The 18,588-nt window shown below is 45.3% G+C and overlaps 1 protein-coding gene across 2 annotated transcripts in view; it reads left to right on the top strand.

The window, feature by feature from the left end:
• Positions 1-16,678, top strand: part of ABHD6 (abhydrolase domain containing 6) — a 55,916-nt gene extending 39,238 nt beyond the window's left edge. For both annotated transcript variants that reach the window (XM_003894250.4, XM_003894251.3), the window contains 3 exons: positions 9,210-9,264; positions 9,478-9,578; positions 15,541-16,678. In XM_003894250.4, the coding sequence (XP_003894299.1) occupies positions 9,210-9,264; positions 9,478-9,578; positions 15,541-15,717 (333 nt within the window). In that variant the 3' untranslated portion in view covers positions 15,718-16,678. The remainder of the gene's footprint in view (positions 1-9,209; positions 9,265-9,477; positions 9,579-15,540) is intronic.
• The last annotated feature ends 1,910 nt before the right edge of the window (positions 16,679-18,588 follow it).

The raw sequence follows: 18,588 nt of genomic DNA, 5'->3' as shown, positions 1-18,588 counted from the left end.
CAGGCGCCCGCCACCTCGCCCGGCTAAGTTTTCGTATTTTTTAGTAGAGACGGGGTTTCACCGTGTCAGCCAGGATGGTCTCGATCTCCTGACCTCGTGATCCGCCCGTCTCGGCCTCCCAAAGTGCTGGGATTACAGGCTTGAGCCACGGCGCCCGGCGTAAATTTGTTTAAGTTCTTTGTAGATTCTGGATATTAGCCCTTTGTCAGATGGGTAGATAGCAAACATTTTCTCCCATTCTGTAGGTTGCCTGTTCACTCTGATGGCAGTTTCTTTTGCTGTGCAGAAGCTCTTTAGTTGAATTAGATCCCATTTGTCTATTTTGGCTTTTGTTGCCATTGCTTTTGGTTTAGTCATGAAGTCCTTGCCCATGCCTATGTCCTAAATGGTATTGCCTTGGTTTTCTTCTAGGGTTTTTATGGTTTTAGGTCTAACATTTAAGTCTTTAATCCATCTTGAATTAATTTTTCTATAAAGTGTAAGGAAAGGATCCAGTTTCAGCTTTCTACATATGGCTAGCCAGTTTTCCCAGCACCATTTGTTAAATAGGGAATCCTTTCCTCATTTCTTGTTTTTGTCAGGTTTGTCAAAGATCAGATGGTTGTAGATCTGTAGTGTTATTTCTGAGGCCTCTGTTCTGTTCCATTTGTCTATATATTTGTTTTTGTACCAGTACCATGATGTTTTGGTTACTGTAGCTTTGTAGTGTAGTTTGAAGTCAGGTAGCATGATGCTTCCAGCTTTGTTCTTTTGGCTTAGGATTGTCTTGGCAATGCAGGCTCTTTTTTGATTCCATATGAACTTTAAAGTAGTTTTTTCCAATTTTGTGAAGGAAGTCATTGGTAGCTTGATGGGGATGGCATTGAATCTATAAATCACCTTGGGCAGTATGGCCATTTTCACAATATTGATTCTTCCTATCTATGAGCATGGAATGTTCTTCCATTTGCTTGTGTCCTCTTTTATTTCATTGAGCAGTGGTTTCTAGTTCTCCTTGAAAAGGTCCTTCACATCCCTTGCAAGTTGGATTCCTAGGTATTTTATTCTCTTTGTAGCAACTGTGAATGGGAGTTCACTCATGATTTGACTCTCTGTTTGTCTGTTATTGATGTAAAGAATGCTTGTGATTTTTGCACACTGATTTTGTATCCTGAGACTTTGCTGAAGTTGCTTATCAGCTTAAGGAGATTTGGGGCTGAGATGATGGGGTTTTCTAAATATACAATCATGTAATCTGCAAACAGGGACAATTTGACTCCCTCTTTTCCTAACTGAATACCCTTTATTTATTTCTCTTGCCTGATTGCCCTAGTCAGAACTTCCAACACTATGTTGAATAGGAGTGGTGAGAGAGGGCATCCCTGTCTTGTGCCAGTTTTCAAAGGGAATGCTTCCAGTTTTTGCCCATTCAGTATGATATTGGCTGTGGGTTTGTCATAAATAGCTCTTATTATTTTGAGATATGTTCCATCAATACCTAGTTTATTGAGAGTTTTTAGCATTAAGGGCTGTTGAATTTTGTCAAAGGCGTTTTCTGCAACTATTGTGATAATCGTGGTTTTTGTCATTGGTTCTGTTTATGTGATGGATTACATTTATTGATTTGCGTATGTTGAACCAGCCTTGCATCCCAGGAATGAAGCCAACTTGATCGTGGCAGATAAGCTTTTTGATGTGCTACTGGATTTGGTTTGCCAGTATTTTACTGAGGATTTTCACATTGATATTCATCAGGAATATTGGTCTAAAACTATCTTTTTTTGTTGTGCCTCTGACAGGCTTTGACATCAGAATGATGCTGGCCTCATAAAATGAGTTAGGGAAGATTCACCCTTTTTCTATTGATTGGAAAAGTTTCAGAAGGAATGGTAACAGCTCCTCTTTGTACCTCTGGTAGAATTTGGCTGTGAATCCATCTGGTCCTGGACTTTTTTTGCTTGGTAGGCTATTAATTATTGCCTCAATTTCAGAGCCTGTTATTGGTCTATTCAGAGATTCAACTTCTTCCTGATTTAGTCTTGGGAGGGTGTATGTGTCCAGGAATTTATCCATTTCTTCTGTATTCTCTAGTTTATTTGTGTGGAGGTGTTTATAGTATTCTCTGATGGTAGTTTGTATTTCTGTGGGATTGGTGGTGATATCCCCTTTATCATTTTTTACTGTGTCTATTTGATTCTTCTTTCTTTTCTTCTTTATTAGTCTTGCTAGCGGTCTGTCAATTTTGTTGATCTTTTCAAAAAACCAGCTCCTGGATTCATTGATTTTTTGAAGGGTTTTTTGTGTCTCTATTTCCTTCAGTTCTGCTCTGATCTTAGTTATTTCTTGCCTTCTGCTAGCTTTTGAATTTGTTTGCTCTTGCTTCTCTAGTTCTTTTAATTGTGATGTTAGGGTGTCAATTTTAGATCTTTCTTGCTTTCTCTTGTGGGCATTTAGTGCTATAAATTTCCCTCTACACACTGCTTTAAATGTGTCCCAGAGATTCTGGTATGTTATGTCTTTGTTCTCATTGGTTTCAAAGAGCATATTTATTTCTGCCTTCATTTTGTTATTTACCCAGTAGTTATTCAGGAGCAGGTTGTTCAGTTTCCATGTAGTTGTGTGGTTTTGAGTGAGTTTCTTAATCCTAAGCTCTAATTTGATTGCACTGTGGTCTGAGAGACAGTTTGTTGTGATTTCTGTTCTTTTACATTTGCTGAGGAGTGCTTTACTTCCAATTATGTGGTCAATTTTAGAATAAATGTGATGTGGTGCTGAGAAGAATGTATATTCTGTTGATTTGGGGTGGAGAGTTCTGTAGATGTCTATTAGGTCTGCTTGGTGCAGAGGTGAGTTCAAGGCCTGGATATCCTTGTTAACCTTCTGTCTCATTGATCTGTCTAATATTGACAGTGGGGTGTTAAAGTCTCCCATTATTATTGTATGGGAGTCTAAGTCTCTTTGTAGGTCTAATCTTAAGAACTTGCTTTATGAATCTGGATGCTCTTGTATTGGGTGCATATATATTTAGGATAGTTAGCTCTTCTTGTTTAATTGATCCCTTTACCATTATGTAATGGCCTTCTTTGTCTCTTTTGATCTTTTTTGGTTTAAAGTCTGTTTTATCAGAGACTAGGATTGCAACCCTGCTTTTTTTTTTTTGCTTTCCATTTGTTTGGTAGATCTTCCTCCATCCCTTTATTTTGAGCCTATGTGTGTCTCTGCATGTGAGATGGGTCTCCTGAATACAGCACACCGATGGGTCTTGTCCAATTTGCCAGTCTGTGTCTTTGTCCAATTTGCCAGTCTGTGTCTTTTAATTGGGGCATTTAGCCCATTTACATTTAAGGTTAATATTGTTATGTGTGAATTTGATCCTGTCATTATGATATTAGCTGGTTATTTTGCCCGTTAATTGATGCAGTTTCTTCATAGTGTCGATGATCTTTACAATTTGGCATGTTTTTGCAGTGGCTGGTACCAATTGTTCCTTTCCATGTTTAGTGCTTCCTTTAGGAGCTCTTGTAAGGCAGGCCTGGTGGTGACAAAATCTCTCAGCATTTGCTTGTCTGTAAAGGATTTTATTTCTCCTTCACTTATGAAGCTTAGTTTGGCTGGATATGAAATTCTGGGTTTAAAATTCTTTTCTTTAAGAATGTTGAATATTATTTACTCTCTTCCTGGCTTGTAGGGGTTTTCTGCCAAGAGGTCTGCTGTTAGTCTGATGGGCTTCCCTTTGTGGGTAACCCGACCTTTCTCTCTGGCTGCCCTAACAATTTTTTCCTTCATTTCAACCTTGGTGAATCTGACAATTATGTGTCTTGGGATTGCTCTTCTTGAGGAGTATCTTTGTAGTGTTCTCTGTATTTCCTGAATTTGAATGTTGGCCAGCCTTGCTAGGTTGGGGAAGTTCTCCTGGATTATATCCTTAAGAGCGTTTTTCAACTTGGTCCCATTCTTCCCATCTCTTTCAGGTACACCAATCAAACATAGATTTAGTCTTTTCACATAGTCCCATATTTCTTGGAGGTTTTGTTTGTTTCTTTTTATTCTTTTTTTCTCTAACCTTGTCTTCTCACTTTATTTTATTAATTTGATCTTCAATCACGGATACCCTTTCTTTCACTTGATCAAATCGGCTATTGAAGCTTGTGCGTGCGTCATGAAGTTCTCTTGCCATGGTTTTCGGCTCCATCAGGTCATTTAAGGTCTTCTTTACACTGTTTATTCTAGTTAGCCATTTGTCTAACCTTTTTTCAAGATTTTTAGCTTCCTTGTGATGGACTCAAACATGCTCCTTTAGCTCGGACAACTTTGTTATTACTGACCTTCTGAAGCCCACTTTTGTCAACTCATCAAAATCATTCTCCATCCAGCTTTGTTCCGTTGCTGGCAAGGAGCTGTGTTCCTTTGGAGGATAAGAGGTGCTCTGGTTTTTAGAACTTTCAGCTTTTCTGCTCTAGTTTCTCCCCATCTTTGTGGTTGTATCTACCTTTGGTCTTTGATGTTGGTGACCTACAGGTGGGATTTTGGTGTAGATGTCCTTTTTGTTGATATTGATGCTATTCCTTCTGTTTGTTAGTTTTCCTTCTAACAGTCAGGTCCCTCAGCTGCAGGTCTGTTGGAGTTTGCTGGAGGTCCACTCCAGACCCTGTTTGCATGGGTATCACCAGTGGAGGCTGCAGAACAGCAAATATTGCTGTCTGATCCTTCCTCTGGAAGCTTCGTCTCAGAGGGGCACCCAGCTGTATGAGGTGTCAGTTGGCCCCTACTGGGAGGTGTCTCCCAGGTAGGCTACACGGTGGTCAGGGACCCACTTGAGGAAGCAGTCTGTCCCTTCTTGGAGCTCAAATGCCGTGCTGGGAGAACCACTGCTCTCTTCAGAGCTGTCAGACAGGGACATTTAAGTCTGCAGAAGTTGTCTGCTGCCTTTTGTTCAGCTAAGCCCTGCCCATACAAGTGGAGTCTAGAGGCAGCTGGCCTTGCTGAGCTACAGTGGCCTTCGCCCAGTTCGAGTTTCCAGGCTGCTTTGTTTACCTACTTAAGCCTCAGCAGTGGTGGACGCCCCTCCCCCAGCCAGGCTGCCACCTTGCAGTTCGATCTCAGACTACTGTGCTAGCAGTGAGGAAGGCTCCGTGGGCCTGGGACCTGCCGAGCCAGGCACAGGAGAGAATATCCTTGTCTGCCAGTTGCTAAGACCTTGGGAAAAGTGCAGTATTTGGGTGGAAATGTCCCATTTTTCCAGGTATAGTCTGTCATGGCTTCCCTTGGCTAGGAAAGGGAAATACCCCGATCCCTTGTGCTTCCCGGATGAGATGATGTCCTGCCCTGCTTTGGCTCGCCCTCCATGGGCTGCACCCACTGTCCAACCAGTCCTAGTGAGATGAACCAGGTACATCAGTTGGAAATGCAGAAATTACCCATCTTCTGCATCGATCACACTGGATGCTGCAGACCAGAACTATTCCTATTTGGCCATCATGGAACCTATCTTCCTTATACTCTTAAAAATTATTGGGGAACCCAAAGAGTTTTTATTTATAGGGGTTATATTTATTATTAATATTTACCATATTAGAAATTAAAACTCAGGCCAGGTGCGGTGGTTCATGCCTGTAATTCCAGCACTTTGGGAGGCCAAGATGAGAGGCTTGCTTGAGACTAGGAGTTCAAGACTAGCCTGGTCAACATAGCAAGACCCCATCTCTATTTAAATACAAATAAAAGAAAATAAATGAAAACTCAGAAGATTCTAAAATGCAATAAATGTATAAGCACTCATTCCAGTAGCCAAGAACCAGGACATCATCCCACATTTTATAGGCTCTGAAAAACAGTGTACTTTTGAAAGAATGTAAGTGAAGAGGCAAGTAACATTGAGTATTAGGAAAGTAGTTTGACCTCCTGGACTCCCAAGAACCACTTTGAAAAATGCTGGACTAGATCCTGTAGGACCTTATAGGTTATGGAAAAGAGCCAGGGGTTTTTCTAAGTATAATAGGACCACTGAAGAATTGTAGGAGAGCCCAAATGGAACAGAGGAACCCATCTGGGAACTATCATGCCTTGGAGATGATGGTGGTGTAGACTAGGGTGGTAGCAATGGAAACAAGAGATTTGAGAAAGAATGGACAGGATGTACAGGCAAATTGGAAATGGGGGCTGGGGAAAGGGAAGGAGTCACAGGTGACTTCCAGCACTTGAGGTCCTGCATGGATAAAGGTAGTTTTTTCCTGGCTGGGCATGGTGGTTCGCACTTTGGGAGGCCAAGGTGGGTGGATTGCATGAGTGCAGGAGTTCGAGACCAGCCTGGGCAACACGGCAAAACCCCATCTGTACAAAAAAATTGTTTTAAAAAATTAGCCAAGCATGGTGGCGCATGCCTATAGTTCCAGCTACACGGGAGGCTGAGGTGAGAGGATCACCTGAGCCCAGGAGGCAGAGGCTGCAGGGAGCCAAGATCATGCCACTGCACTCCATCCTAGGCGACAGAGTGAGACCCTGTCTCAAAAAAACAAAACCAAAACCAAAAATAGAGGTAGTATATTCTGAAGAGGGACAAGGGCAGGTTTGGGGAATATACCAGGGGCTCCATTTTTCATGTGTTAAGTTCAGGTTGCTTGTGAGGCCTGCAAGTGCAGAGGTCAAGGTGTAGCTGAGGGAAGTCTGGCCTGAAGCTGTACCACTGGAGCCATCAGCAGATGCTAATATTGAAGGTTTGGGGCCTGAATGAGGTCATCTAGGGAAATGGCATGAAGAACCAAGAGAGGAGAGTCCATGGCTGAGGCTTCGTGACCCCAAATTATCTCCGTCTGTTGTAGGAGCTGGGCCCTGCCTGGGGGTGGGTGGGTCCTCCTAAGACTCGAGAGAATGGGTCCCATTCGGAAGTTGTGAACATGGCTCGGTTAATAGATATAGCCTGTCCCTCAGGAAACACCCAGAATCTGATGCTGTGGCATGATCCACCCCTGAAATCCCTTCTTAGCCATGAAGTTGCATTCCTTTCTCCCAGCACTGATCTCTTCCCAGAATAGAGTGGCCAAATGGTGTTTTAGAAAACTCCATGTTTTGGGTTGTCAGGGATATGAAAACACCGAGAGAAAAATAAATGGCAGCTCCAAAAGTCTTTCCTTCCTAGGAGAGAAGGAGCACGTGTGCACTCAGCCCACCATGTCATATTGTGTTGTGGTTGCATGTCTGTGTCTTCCACTAGGGACTTTGTCTTAATTGCCTGTTCTATCCCCAGACTTTAGCACAGTGCTTGCATGAAGTAGCTCTTAGGTATAGATTGGATGGCTTGATGGATGAGAGGATGCCTGGATGGATTGATGGATGAGAGGATGCCTGGATGGATTGATGGATGAGAGGATGCCTGGATGATGCAAGAATGGAAAATGGATGGGTGGGTAGATGCAGGATAGATTTTTGCATACGAATTGATTCATGTGCCAGTGCACACATGATTTAGGTCTGCAGGATGGATAGATGGCTGAATGGTTAGATGGATGGATGGGAGGGTATCTGGTTAATGCAGAGATGAAGGTTGGATGGATTGGTGAATGCAGGATAGATAGGTAGACAAATGCATATGTGGTTCAGGATGGATGGCTGGATTGAGCAAAGGTGGAAGATGGATGAATACAAGATGAATAGATATGTGGGTACAGGATGGATAGCTGAACAAAGAAAATGTCTGATGCTGAGCACAATGTTGTTATTCAATAAATTGTCATTGTCCTCATGTCCAGGCTGAATGAGTTAGAGTCTAGTGATGCTCCAGAGGGTTGGTTTAGTCCATAGCAGCCATGGCTGGGTCTTCCCCACTTTCAGTCAGTGCACAGGACTCCTGAGAGAGTGCATTTAAAGAGTTCAGACCCGGGCCGGGCGCGGTGGCTCACGCCTGTAATCCCAGCACTTTGGGAGGCCGAGGTGGGCGGATCACAAGGTCAGGAGATCGAGACCATCCTGGCTAACACGGTGAAACCCCGTCTCTACTAAAAAATACAAAAAACTAGCCGGGCGAGGTGGCGGGCGCCTGTAGTCCCAGCTGCTCGGGAGGCTGAGGCAGGAGAATGGCGTAAACCCGGGAGGCGGAGCTTGCAGTGAGCTGAGATCCGGCCACTGCACTCCAGCCTGGGTGACAAAGCAAGACTCCGTCTCAAAAAAAAAAAGAGTTCAGACCTGTTTGCAGGTAGAGGAGAGGAGTAGAGGAGTACAGCCACTAAGGTGAACCCTGTACTCTACCTCAGAAGTCCTGAGGCAGGAGGAAGAGAAGGACTGCATTCCTTCCAGCCACCACTACCTTTTTGGGTCAGTAGCCCAGGTCCAGGATATGTGGCCTGTCCACATTGGCTGCAGCCCTCACCAGCCCTCAGCAGGGAAGGCAAAGACAGTGTCAAATGATAAACAAAGGACTGTTGAACCCTCCCCAGTGGGACTGTGGAACCCTCCCCAGAATCTTCTCAGTAGTTTATTTCTTCGTTGTTTAATAGACCTATCATTCCCAGTGGTTTAATTTTTTTTAATGGAACTCATTCTGCATTTGGATATTACTAGCTCATTACTTGATATTGTGGTCATCCTTATTATGTCTTTTTTTTTTTTTTTTTTTTTTTGAGATGGAGTCTTGCTCTGTCACCCAGGCTGGAGTACAGTGGCACAATCTCAGCTCACTGCAACCTCCACCTCCCGGGTTCAAGTGATTCTCCTGCCTCAGCCTCCCGAGTAGATGGGATTATAGACATGCACCACCACATCTGGCTAGTTTTTATCTTTTTAGTAGAGATGGGGGTTTCACCATGTTGGCCAGGCTGGTCTCAAACTCCTGGCCTCAAGTGATTTGCCTGCCTTGGCCTCCCGAAGTGCTGGGATTACAGGCATGAGCCACCATGCCCGGCCCGTCCTGATTACATCTTAAGTGAAGCAGAGAATCTCTCAAGCTAAAGTTGCTGTCAGGTCATCTCAGGTGTCTTTAACATGCTGTAGGGCACCTCCGGCTTCACTATATTACCCAAGTTCCTTTATAATAATAATTAAAAAAGAAAAGCTTCTTGGAAGCCTAACTCCCCATTAGACTGTATGCTGCATCATGGGAATTCAGAGGACCAGGCTCTAAAGACCTTGACAGTGCGAAAAATTGCTGGACCTCATTCCCATTTATTGTCGCAGAGCTGTGAGATGCCTGAGGAAATGAGTCTTCCCTTGCTCTCTAACTTTGGGTTATTTATCCTTAGATCCTGCAAGGCCTTGTCGATGTCCGCATCCCTCATAACAACTTCTACCGAAAGCGTAAGTAGCCCTACTTTCAGCTTGGAGCTTGTTACAGGTGAAGCTCTGTGGATGGATGGCTTTTATTTCTTAAATCTCTGACACTTTGAATGTCTCCTTGGGCCCCTGAAGAGAGGAAGTGGTGGCCTGGACCTAGTGACTATCCCTTGATTCCGCGGTGATGCCACAGGCACAGTCCAGCACATGCTAACTTTGTTTTCCTTTTCTGACAAGTGTTTTTGGAAATCGTCAGTGAGAAGTCCAGATACTCCCTCCATCAGAACATGGACAAGATTAAGGTTCCGACGCAGATCATCTGGGGGAAACAAGACCAGGTATGTAACACATCCCCGCGGTGGTCTGTGCTGGTCACCAGGGCCTCTGAGGAAAAACGACCTTGAGGAAGAACAAGTGATTATTTATGGAGTGAGCTGATCGCTGCTGTCAAGAAAGGGGGAAGGCACCTGTGTTGGGTGCCGGTGTTGACAGTGGGCAGGGTTCTGGGAGTTGAGAGAAACAACATTTGGTTTGGTAAAAGGAAAGGCAATTTTAAATCATTTTTAAAAAGCATTTTTATCAAAGCCATGTAGTCACATGGTATAAAAAATCTTCAGGCCGGGCGTGGTGGCTCATGCCTGTAATCCCAGTACTTTGGGAGGCTGAGGCGGGTGGATCACAAGGTCAGGAGATCGAGACCATCCTGGCTAACATAGTGAAACTGCATCTCTACTAAAAAAATACAAAAAAATCAGCTGGGCTTGGTGGCGGGCACCTGTAATCCCAGCTACTCAGGAGGCTAAGGCAGGAGAATGGCGTGAACCCAGGAGGTGGAGCTTGCAGTGAGCCGAGATCACGCCACTGCACTCTAGCCTGGGTGAGTAACTCTGACCTTGTAGCATAAAAGCAGCCATGGGCAATATGTAAACAAGTGGCATGGCTGTATTCTAGTGAACCTTTATTTATAAAAACAGGCAGCGAGCCATTGTTTGCCTACTCCTATTCTAAGCACACATATAGTGTATATATATGCATACCTATACATATCTAAGCTTTCAAATATACTAGATACACTGGCATCTAAGATGCATGTTTGAAAGCTTAGATATATATAATTACGCATATAAGATCATATATGTGTGTGTACATATATATGATATTCACATATATATATATAAAAGAAGTACGTATCTGGGAAATCATTTCATGTCAGCCCAAACAGATTTATTCCTTCTATTTTAAAAAAATATTTTATTTTGAAATAACTTCAAACTTATAGAAAATTTGAAAAAAGGCCAGGCATGGTGGCTTACACCTATAATGCCAGCACTTTGGGAGGCTAAGGCACGAGGATCACTTGAGCCCAGGAGTTCGAGACCAACCTGGGCAACATAGTGAGATCCCATCTCTATAAAAAATAAATTTTTTAAAAAGTAGCCAAGCATGGTGGTATGCACCTGTAGTCTCAGGTGAGGCAGGAGGGTCACTTGAGTCCAGGATATGGACGTGGCAGTGAGCCATGATTGCTTCACTGCACACCAGCCTGGGCCACAGGGCAGGATCCTATCTCAAAAAATAAAAATAAAATACAGAGTATACCTGCATACCTTTTACCTAAATGCATCAATTTTTATTTTTTTATTTTTATTTTGAGATGGAGTCTCGCTCTGTCGCCCAGGCTGGAGTGCAGTGGCCGGATCTCAGCTCACTGCAAGCTCCGCCTCCCGGGTTCACGCCATTCTCCTGCCTCAGCCTCCCGAGTAGCTGGGACTACAGGCGCCTGCCACCTCGCCCGGCTAGTTTTTTTTGTATTTTTTAGTAGAGACGGGGTTTCACCGTGTTAGCCAGGATGGTCTCGATCTCCTGACCTCGTGATCCACCCGTCTCAGCCTCCCGAAGTGCTGGGATTACAGGCTTGAGCCACTGTGCCCAGCCAATGCATCAATTTTTAACTGGCAGGAGGTCACGCTGTGGCCACAAAGACCCACAAGTGCATGAATGGCCCAGGCAGGAGAGAGTAGGGAGGAGCAGCCAGGCTGTGCCCATGGCGTGTACACAGAGTAAGAGGTAATGGTGTCTTAGATGAGCCAGGCATGGTAAGGTTTCACAGTGTGGGTTTGTGGACGTGGAGAGGAGGGGATCTCATGTACTCTCTTCTGTAGCATCAAAGGACTGAAAGAAGCTTTGTTTGTGCCCTGGGCTATGCCAGCAGAGAGTCATTTGATCAGGAATCAGAGCCAGAACAGTGAAGGCTTTCTGTTGTTCTAAAATCCCCAAAGATGATTTGGGGCTCTCAGGAGCCAACAGGAAGAGGCCGTAACCCATCTTCCTGTGGAGACAGCACAGAAGCGAGGACACTGGCCTTGGAGTCTGAAAGTCTGTGTTCCAGCCCTGTTTTTGTCCTTGGTCAGCCCATGACCTTGAGCAAGTAACTCAGCCCCTCTAAATTGAGGGTTTCTCTTCTAGTACTGGGGTTATTTTGAGGCTCAAATGAAATAATACATATGCAAGTGATCTTCCAATTACAAAAAAAAAAAAATGATTAGGTTAGCTGGTATTAGATTAGATTGCTCATGCCCTTTGCCTCTGTTGGTAGCCTCAATGCATGGTCTCGAATTTTTTCCCAGACTCAGAAGTCCATTTTGTTCCAGAAAAAGAGCCTGACATTCTATGGGCTTGCTATAAATACGATCAGATCCTTCATGTGTTTTGTGGACTGTCCCTGGGACAGAGGCCAAATAGCAGAGGCTTCAGCGAGTCTTTTATTTCACAGCCTTTTGCCTCCCAAGCTCACTGGCTCTTTTCCTGCTCTGTCATCAACATTTGGTGTCACAGCACCTGCCCCTACCAGGCCAAATTCAGCCTCCTTCTTCTTTGGATCCCTGTAGGCTGGCTGCTATACTGCACAGCTGCAGGGGGAGCCATGTGCATTGTCATTTATGTGAATGATGGATTTGGGCAGTATACAACCTGTACACCCAAACATGGCAGCCCTTCCTGAGAGGGTTTCTGCGTGCTTCAGTTCAAGCATCACTCCTCTATGTTCAGTCCACCAAAGCGGGAGGGCCATCTAGAGACAGACAGGCTATTATTCTTTATGTCCCTTCTCCCTGCCAGCACCATACCTGGTATGCAGGAGACCCAGAGTACTCAGTGAGTGTGCAAACAAGCGAGAAATTGAGCCAACAAACCAACTAGTGAAGGGGTAAACCCACCACCTGACTGACTACACATTTAATCCAGTTAACAGGCATTTATTGAGCATCTAGTATGTGCCTAACACTGTATTAGGCCCTGAGGATACAGTAGGGACCAAGACAGCCAGGATCCCTGCCCTCCAGCAGCTTATCATCTACCTACCCCTATAGTGCATAACAGGCCCAAGACAAGGGTGAGATGAGAGAGATGGTGTCATGAAAGCGCAGGGTCAGATCTTATCTGTATTTATAATTTTGATGTTTTTCATCGTGTGTCTTTTTCCATTAAGTTTTTTTTTTTTTTTTTTTTTTGAGGCGAGGTCTGGCTCATCGCCGGGCTGGAGTGCAGTGGCGGATCTCCCAGCTCACTGCAAGCTCCGCCTCGGGTTCCACGCCATTCTCGGCCTCAGCCTCCCGAGTAGCTGGGACTACAAGCCCGCTCCACCTACATGACTAGTTTTTTGTATTTCTTAATAGAGAGGCCGGGTTTCCTGTATTAGCCAGGATGGTCTCGATCTCCCTGACCTCGTGATCCGCCCGTCTAGGCCTCCCAAAGTGGATTACAGGCTTGAGCCACCGCGCCCGGCCCATTAATGTTTTTTAAATATACTACACCAAAATATTTTTCTCTGAATTTATGAGTTTTTTGGCACTCAAATTTTGTGCCTTAGGCGAGTGCCTCACTTGCCTCACCCTAGTTTTAGCACTGGTGTGAAGCGATGCAGGAAAAGGTTTTGATTTTTGTTTTTTGTGAGGGTTTGTTTGTTTGTTTGTTTTGAGACTGGTTCTTGCTCTGTCACCCAGGCTAGAATGCAGTGGTGCAACCATAGCTCACTGCAGCCTCAACCTCCTGAGCTCAAGCAATGCTCCCACCTCAGCCTCTCAAGGAGCTGGTACTACAGGCATGCGCCACCATACCCAGCTAATTTTTAATTTTTTTACAGAGATGAAGTCTTACTATGTTGCCCAGGCTGGTCTCGAACTCCTGGGTTCAAGAGATCTTCCCACCTCGGCCTGCCAGAGTGCTGAGATTATAGATGTGAGCCACCACACCCAGCCCAGGAAAAAATTTTGACCATTTATATGAATAGTCTATTTAGGAAATAGCTGATATGGTTCCCACAGATGTGTGTATCTCATCAGGGGCTGTTCAGTAGTTGCACATACCTCTGGGTGGCCGTGGGGAATAATGGATTTGTAATGCTAACCAGCAAACAATGCCAAAGCCAGCAGCTCATATGGGTATTTTTCCCTGTGAGTTGTGGTTTCTGATCTCTCTGCAGGATAGACACTCAGTTTTGGTTGGGCATGGTGGTGCATACCTGTCATCCCAGCTACCTGGGGGGTGCTGAGGTGGGAGGATCACTTGAGCCCGGGAGGTCAAGGCTGCAGTGAGCCATGATCCTGCCACTGCACTCCAGCCTGGGCAACAGAGCGAGATCCTGTCTCAAAACAAACAAACAAAAAAAAGACACTCAGTTGGGACTTTCTACTTTTTCATGCTTTTTTCACTGGTTGACTACATCTGCGTTTCTTCTGGGTGTTTCCACAGTAGCTGGGTGTTATTCCTGCTCTGTGGGTTGCCATGGCAGCCTTAGCTGTGAGTGAGTGACATGGCAGAGGTTTCCATTTCCTTGGCTGGAATTAGCTGTTAAGCTCCCCATTAGCTGTTCCTTTTCCTGGTCCAGGGACACCTTGCAGTGCTCTGTTCCTTGACTGAGGCATCCTCTTACCTTAACTCCCCAGTGGGCAGAAAATCTTGGTTTTAATAGTTTGAGTTGGTGAGAATAGAGCAAAGACACAGAAGATGCTTGAGTTTGTTGGGGCTTTTGCTTTTGCTGTTAAGGATGGGGAGGAGGGGCCCTCTTGTCTGGGATGAATTGAAGGTAAAGGCAACAAAGAGAAGGAGAGTGAATGTGGATCCACTTCCGAGGGAGGATGTTGGGGAAAAAGATGGAGGTGGATTGGATAGTAGCCGGGGACCCAGAGGAAAATGAGAGGAAATGAGTTGTTTGGAAAGGGTCAGCCCTGGAAAAGTTCTGGCTTTCATGTTGGAAAAGCATTCCCCATATCCGCAGACGTTAGAGCCAGGAAACACACAGCTCTGGGGATCCCCAGAGGACCTTCAAAGAGATAACCCCAGCTGGGTGCTGTGGCTCACGCCTGTAATCCTAGCACTTTGGGAGGCTGAGGCAGGTAGATCACCTGAGGTCAGGAGTTCGAGACCAGCCTGGCCAACGTGGCGAAACCCCATCTCTACTAAAAATATAAAAATTAGCCAGGCATGATGCTAGGTGCCTATAATCCCAGCTACTGGGGAGGCTAAGGCAGAAGAATCGCTTGAACCTGGGAGGTGGAGGTTGCAGTGAGCTGAGATCGCGCCACTTCACTCCAGCCTCGGCAAAAGAATGAAACTCCATTTCAAAAAAAAAAAAAAAAAGAGATGCCCCCAGCTTGTGATAATTAGCCTTCCCCTCTTGCATCCTTCCCATAGCTTGGGCTGCCCTAACCAGCCACAAGGCCAGCCTGATCAAGTCACTCACCTTAACACAGCCCGTGGCTCCCCATGGTCTGTGTGGCTGTAGGAGCAGTGCCCTCCTTTCTGCCCCTTCTCCCCACCATGCCACCTCCACTGCCCATGTGCTTGGTGTCTCAGCCGCCATGCTCCTTGGTGACCCTTGTACTCACCATGATCTCCCACCCTGTGCTGTTTCCACATCCATGAATGCTCCTCCCTTGTCCCCTCTCTGCTCTGCCAGGACTCAGGAATGAGGTCTTCCCTCGACCCTGCTCATCCCCTGTGCTCTCTGGCTTCCCCATCGTACCATAACCTCCTCAAGGGCAAGGAAAATGTGTTTTCTACCTCAGTATTGCTGACAGCGGCCCAACCCCTGACACAGAGTTGCAGAATAAAACAGGAGGCATCATGGTTACTTCCATTCAGAAAGCCACAAGCCCCAACACCAAAGGGACTTGGTCCTAAAATTCACATCCTCCTGCCCCACTGACCCCTGTCAGACCTTCGTGGAAGTTCTGTCCACGGAGTGCACATGTGGGTGTCTGAATCTTTGTGTATCATCCAGCTCCCTTTCTTGCCTGGCAGGTGCTGGATGTGTCTGGGGCAGACATGTTGGCCAAGTCAATTGCCAACTGCCAGGTGGAGCTTCTGGAAAACTGTGGGCACTCGGTAGTGATGGAGAGACCCAGGAAGACAGCCAAGCTCATAATCGACTTTTTAGCTTCTGTGCACAACACAGACAACAACAAGAAGCTGGACTGAGGCCCTGACTGCAGCCTGCATTCTGCACACAGCACCCACTCCCATCCCCCAAGTCTGACGCGGCCACCACTCTCAGGGATCCTGCCCCAAATGCGGTCGGAGCGCCAGTGACCCTGAGGAAGCCAGTTCCTTATCCCTGGTATCCACGGTTCCCCAGAGCTTTGGGGACCACGCGAAAACCTCCAAGATATTTTTCACAAAATAGAAACTCATATGGAACAAAATAAGAAACCCTAGCCATGAAATCTACCACGAAGTCTTCAAGTTCATGTCACTGACAAGCTTATGCAAAGCAGCCACCTTGGACCGTAATTAAGTCAAGGACATTTTCTTTGAGACATTCCTTATAGTTGGAGACTCAAGATATTTTTGTTGCTTCAGGTGTATTCCCTTGCATGGGCAGTGGCTTTTATAGGAGCATTAGTCCTCATTTGCCGAACCCTGTTGTTTAGGTCTAATTTAAATTTTACATAGAGACCCATGTATGACTGCAGCCCATTGGCTGCAAGACCAGGGAGGAAAGTGGCAAGCTGTAGAAAATGTTTACATGCATGGAGGGGCATTGCTCCAGCCGCTGGAGCAGCAGGGTACGTGGGTGGGTGGTTCATTCAGTACCCACGAGTTAGGTATGTTCTGAGTGAACCCACAGCAGTCGCAGAATGAGCACCTGGCAGGGTGGGTTTCCTAGGGATAATTTATTATTTTAAAAAATAGGCCTAATAAAGCAATAATGTTCTAGACATCTGTCTAAGTAATCAGACTCAGGTTCCACACAGAAGCAACAACTCGTGGGCCTCTTTTTCTATTTCGGTGTGCTACTAAGAACCCTTGGATGTAACATACTAGTTTGTTAATGAATTCTGTGAATTCTGTGAAGAGTAATGTGATTAAAAATAAGTCTAAACAGCTGTAAAAGTGACCATAGTGACATGAAATAAATTTAATAAGTCTAGATCAGCAACATGCAGGTGGTTTCTGTTTCTGAACTCCTAATTAGGTGCAATGTTGGCACATTTTCTGTTAACTTTAAAATGTGTGTGTTTTTTTTTTTTTTGAGATGGAGTCTTGCTCTGTTGCCCAGGCTGGAGTGCAGTGGCACGATCTGGGCTCACTGCAAGCTCCGCCTCCCGGGTTCACGCCATTCTCCTGCCTCAGCCTCCCGAGTAGCTGGGACCACAGGCGCCCGTCACCTCGCCCGGCTAGTTTTTTGTATTTTTTTTTAGTAGAGATGAGGTTTCACCATGTTAGCCAGGATGGTCTTGATCTCCTGACCTCGTGATCCACCCATCTCGGCCTCCCAAAGTGCTGGGATTACAGGCTTGAGCCACCGCGCCTGACCTAAAATGTGTTTTTTAAGGCTGGGTGCAGTGGCTCACGCCTGTAATCCCAGCACTTTGGGAGGCTGAGGCGGGTGGATCACCTGAGGTCAGGAGTTCGAGACCAGCCTGGTCAACATAGTGAAACCCCATCTCTACTAAAAAAAAAAAAAATACAAAAAATTAGGCGCGACGGCAGGTGCCTGTATTCCCAGCTACTCTGGAGGCTGAGGCAGGAGAATCGCTTGAACCCGGGAGGCAGAGGTTGCCATGAGCCGAGATTGTGCCATTGCACTCCAGCCTGGGCAACAAGCGCAAAAGTCTATGTCAAAAAAAAAAAAAAAAAAATCATTCACTGGAAAATGTATATCAAAAACAAAAGGCAAGAGTCATCAAACTATTCTTTTTGACTCTCTTCTATAGGATTTAGGAGCCCTAAACTCCCCAGGAGCTTCCCTGTTTCCAATTTTTTTTTTACAGAAAATCTACATCCAAGTCATTCTGGGAATAAGGTGAGATAAACTTTATAGTTTAAATTGGAATTCAGGACTGTGTTTGAATATTTTAGTTTACCAGAGAAGAATGGAACTTAGAGCTTAAAAACAAGAAGAAGATATGAGAATATGACATCAAGCTGGGATGCAGCTAAAGCACTGCTCCGAGGGAAATTTATAGGCTTCAAAACGTATATTAGAAGGGAAGACGCTAGGTGGAGTAGCTCACACCTGTAGTTCCAACACCTTGGAAGGCCAAGGCAGGAGGATTGCTTGAGCCCAGGAGTTTGAGACCAGCCTCGGCAGCATGGCAAGACCTCATCTCTTATAAAAGAAAAGAAAAGAAAAGAAAAAAAAGAAAAGAAAGAAAAAAGGAAAGAAAAATCAATAAATTAAGCTTCTATCTCAAGAAATGAGAAAAGAAATAGTATCAAAGCCAGAGAAAAATAAAGGGAAGTAATACAGACAAAACCAAAAATCAATGAAGTAGAAAAGAAAGTAGATATTAGACATTTTATTTGTTCCAATTTCCTATATTCACCAAGAATTCTGAGTATAGTGGGAGAGGGGTTCAGTGTTGGTGGGCCTAGGTGATGAGAGATGGTTTCCTCAGGGTCACTGAAGAAACCCCAGACCTGGGATAAGCACCTCAGGTCAGAAACCATAGTGGATACAGGAATTCTTATGCTCTGGGAAACCATAGTGGATACAGGAATTCTTATGCTCTGGGATGAATACCAGCTAAAGATGACATCAAAAGCAGTCCCTGAACTGTGCCCACCATGGGGTCATTCAGGCAGGGTGTGTGCCATCCATCCCAGCCCAGAAGGACAGTAGGCAGTTTCTGCAGCTGGACACAGCTTCCATCCCCTCTGCTGTCACCAGAAAGCACTTACTACAAATTGTGAGCAGAGGGTATGAAGGAGTCATTTTTAACTATAAGGTGGGTTTTCAGGTTCTTGCTTGGTTCTGCAATTCTGGCCACGCTCAGAAGAAAGACTCTTGTGTCTGAATTCCTGCCTCTGCTCTGAGTCCCCCATGCCACACCCCGCTGTGCTCTA

Source organism: Papio anubis, chromosome 2 (assembly GCF_008728515.1).
Source record: "Papio anubis isolate 15944 chromosome 2, Panubis1.0, whole genome shotgun sequence".
NCBI lineage: Eukaryota > Metazoa > Chordata > Mammalia > Primates > Cercopithecidae > Papio > Papio anubis.
This window is presented reverse-complemented; position numbering and strand designations above follow the sequence as displayed.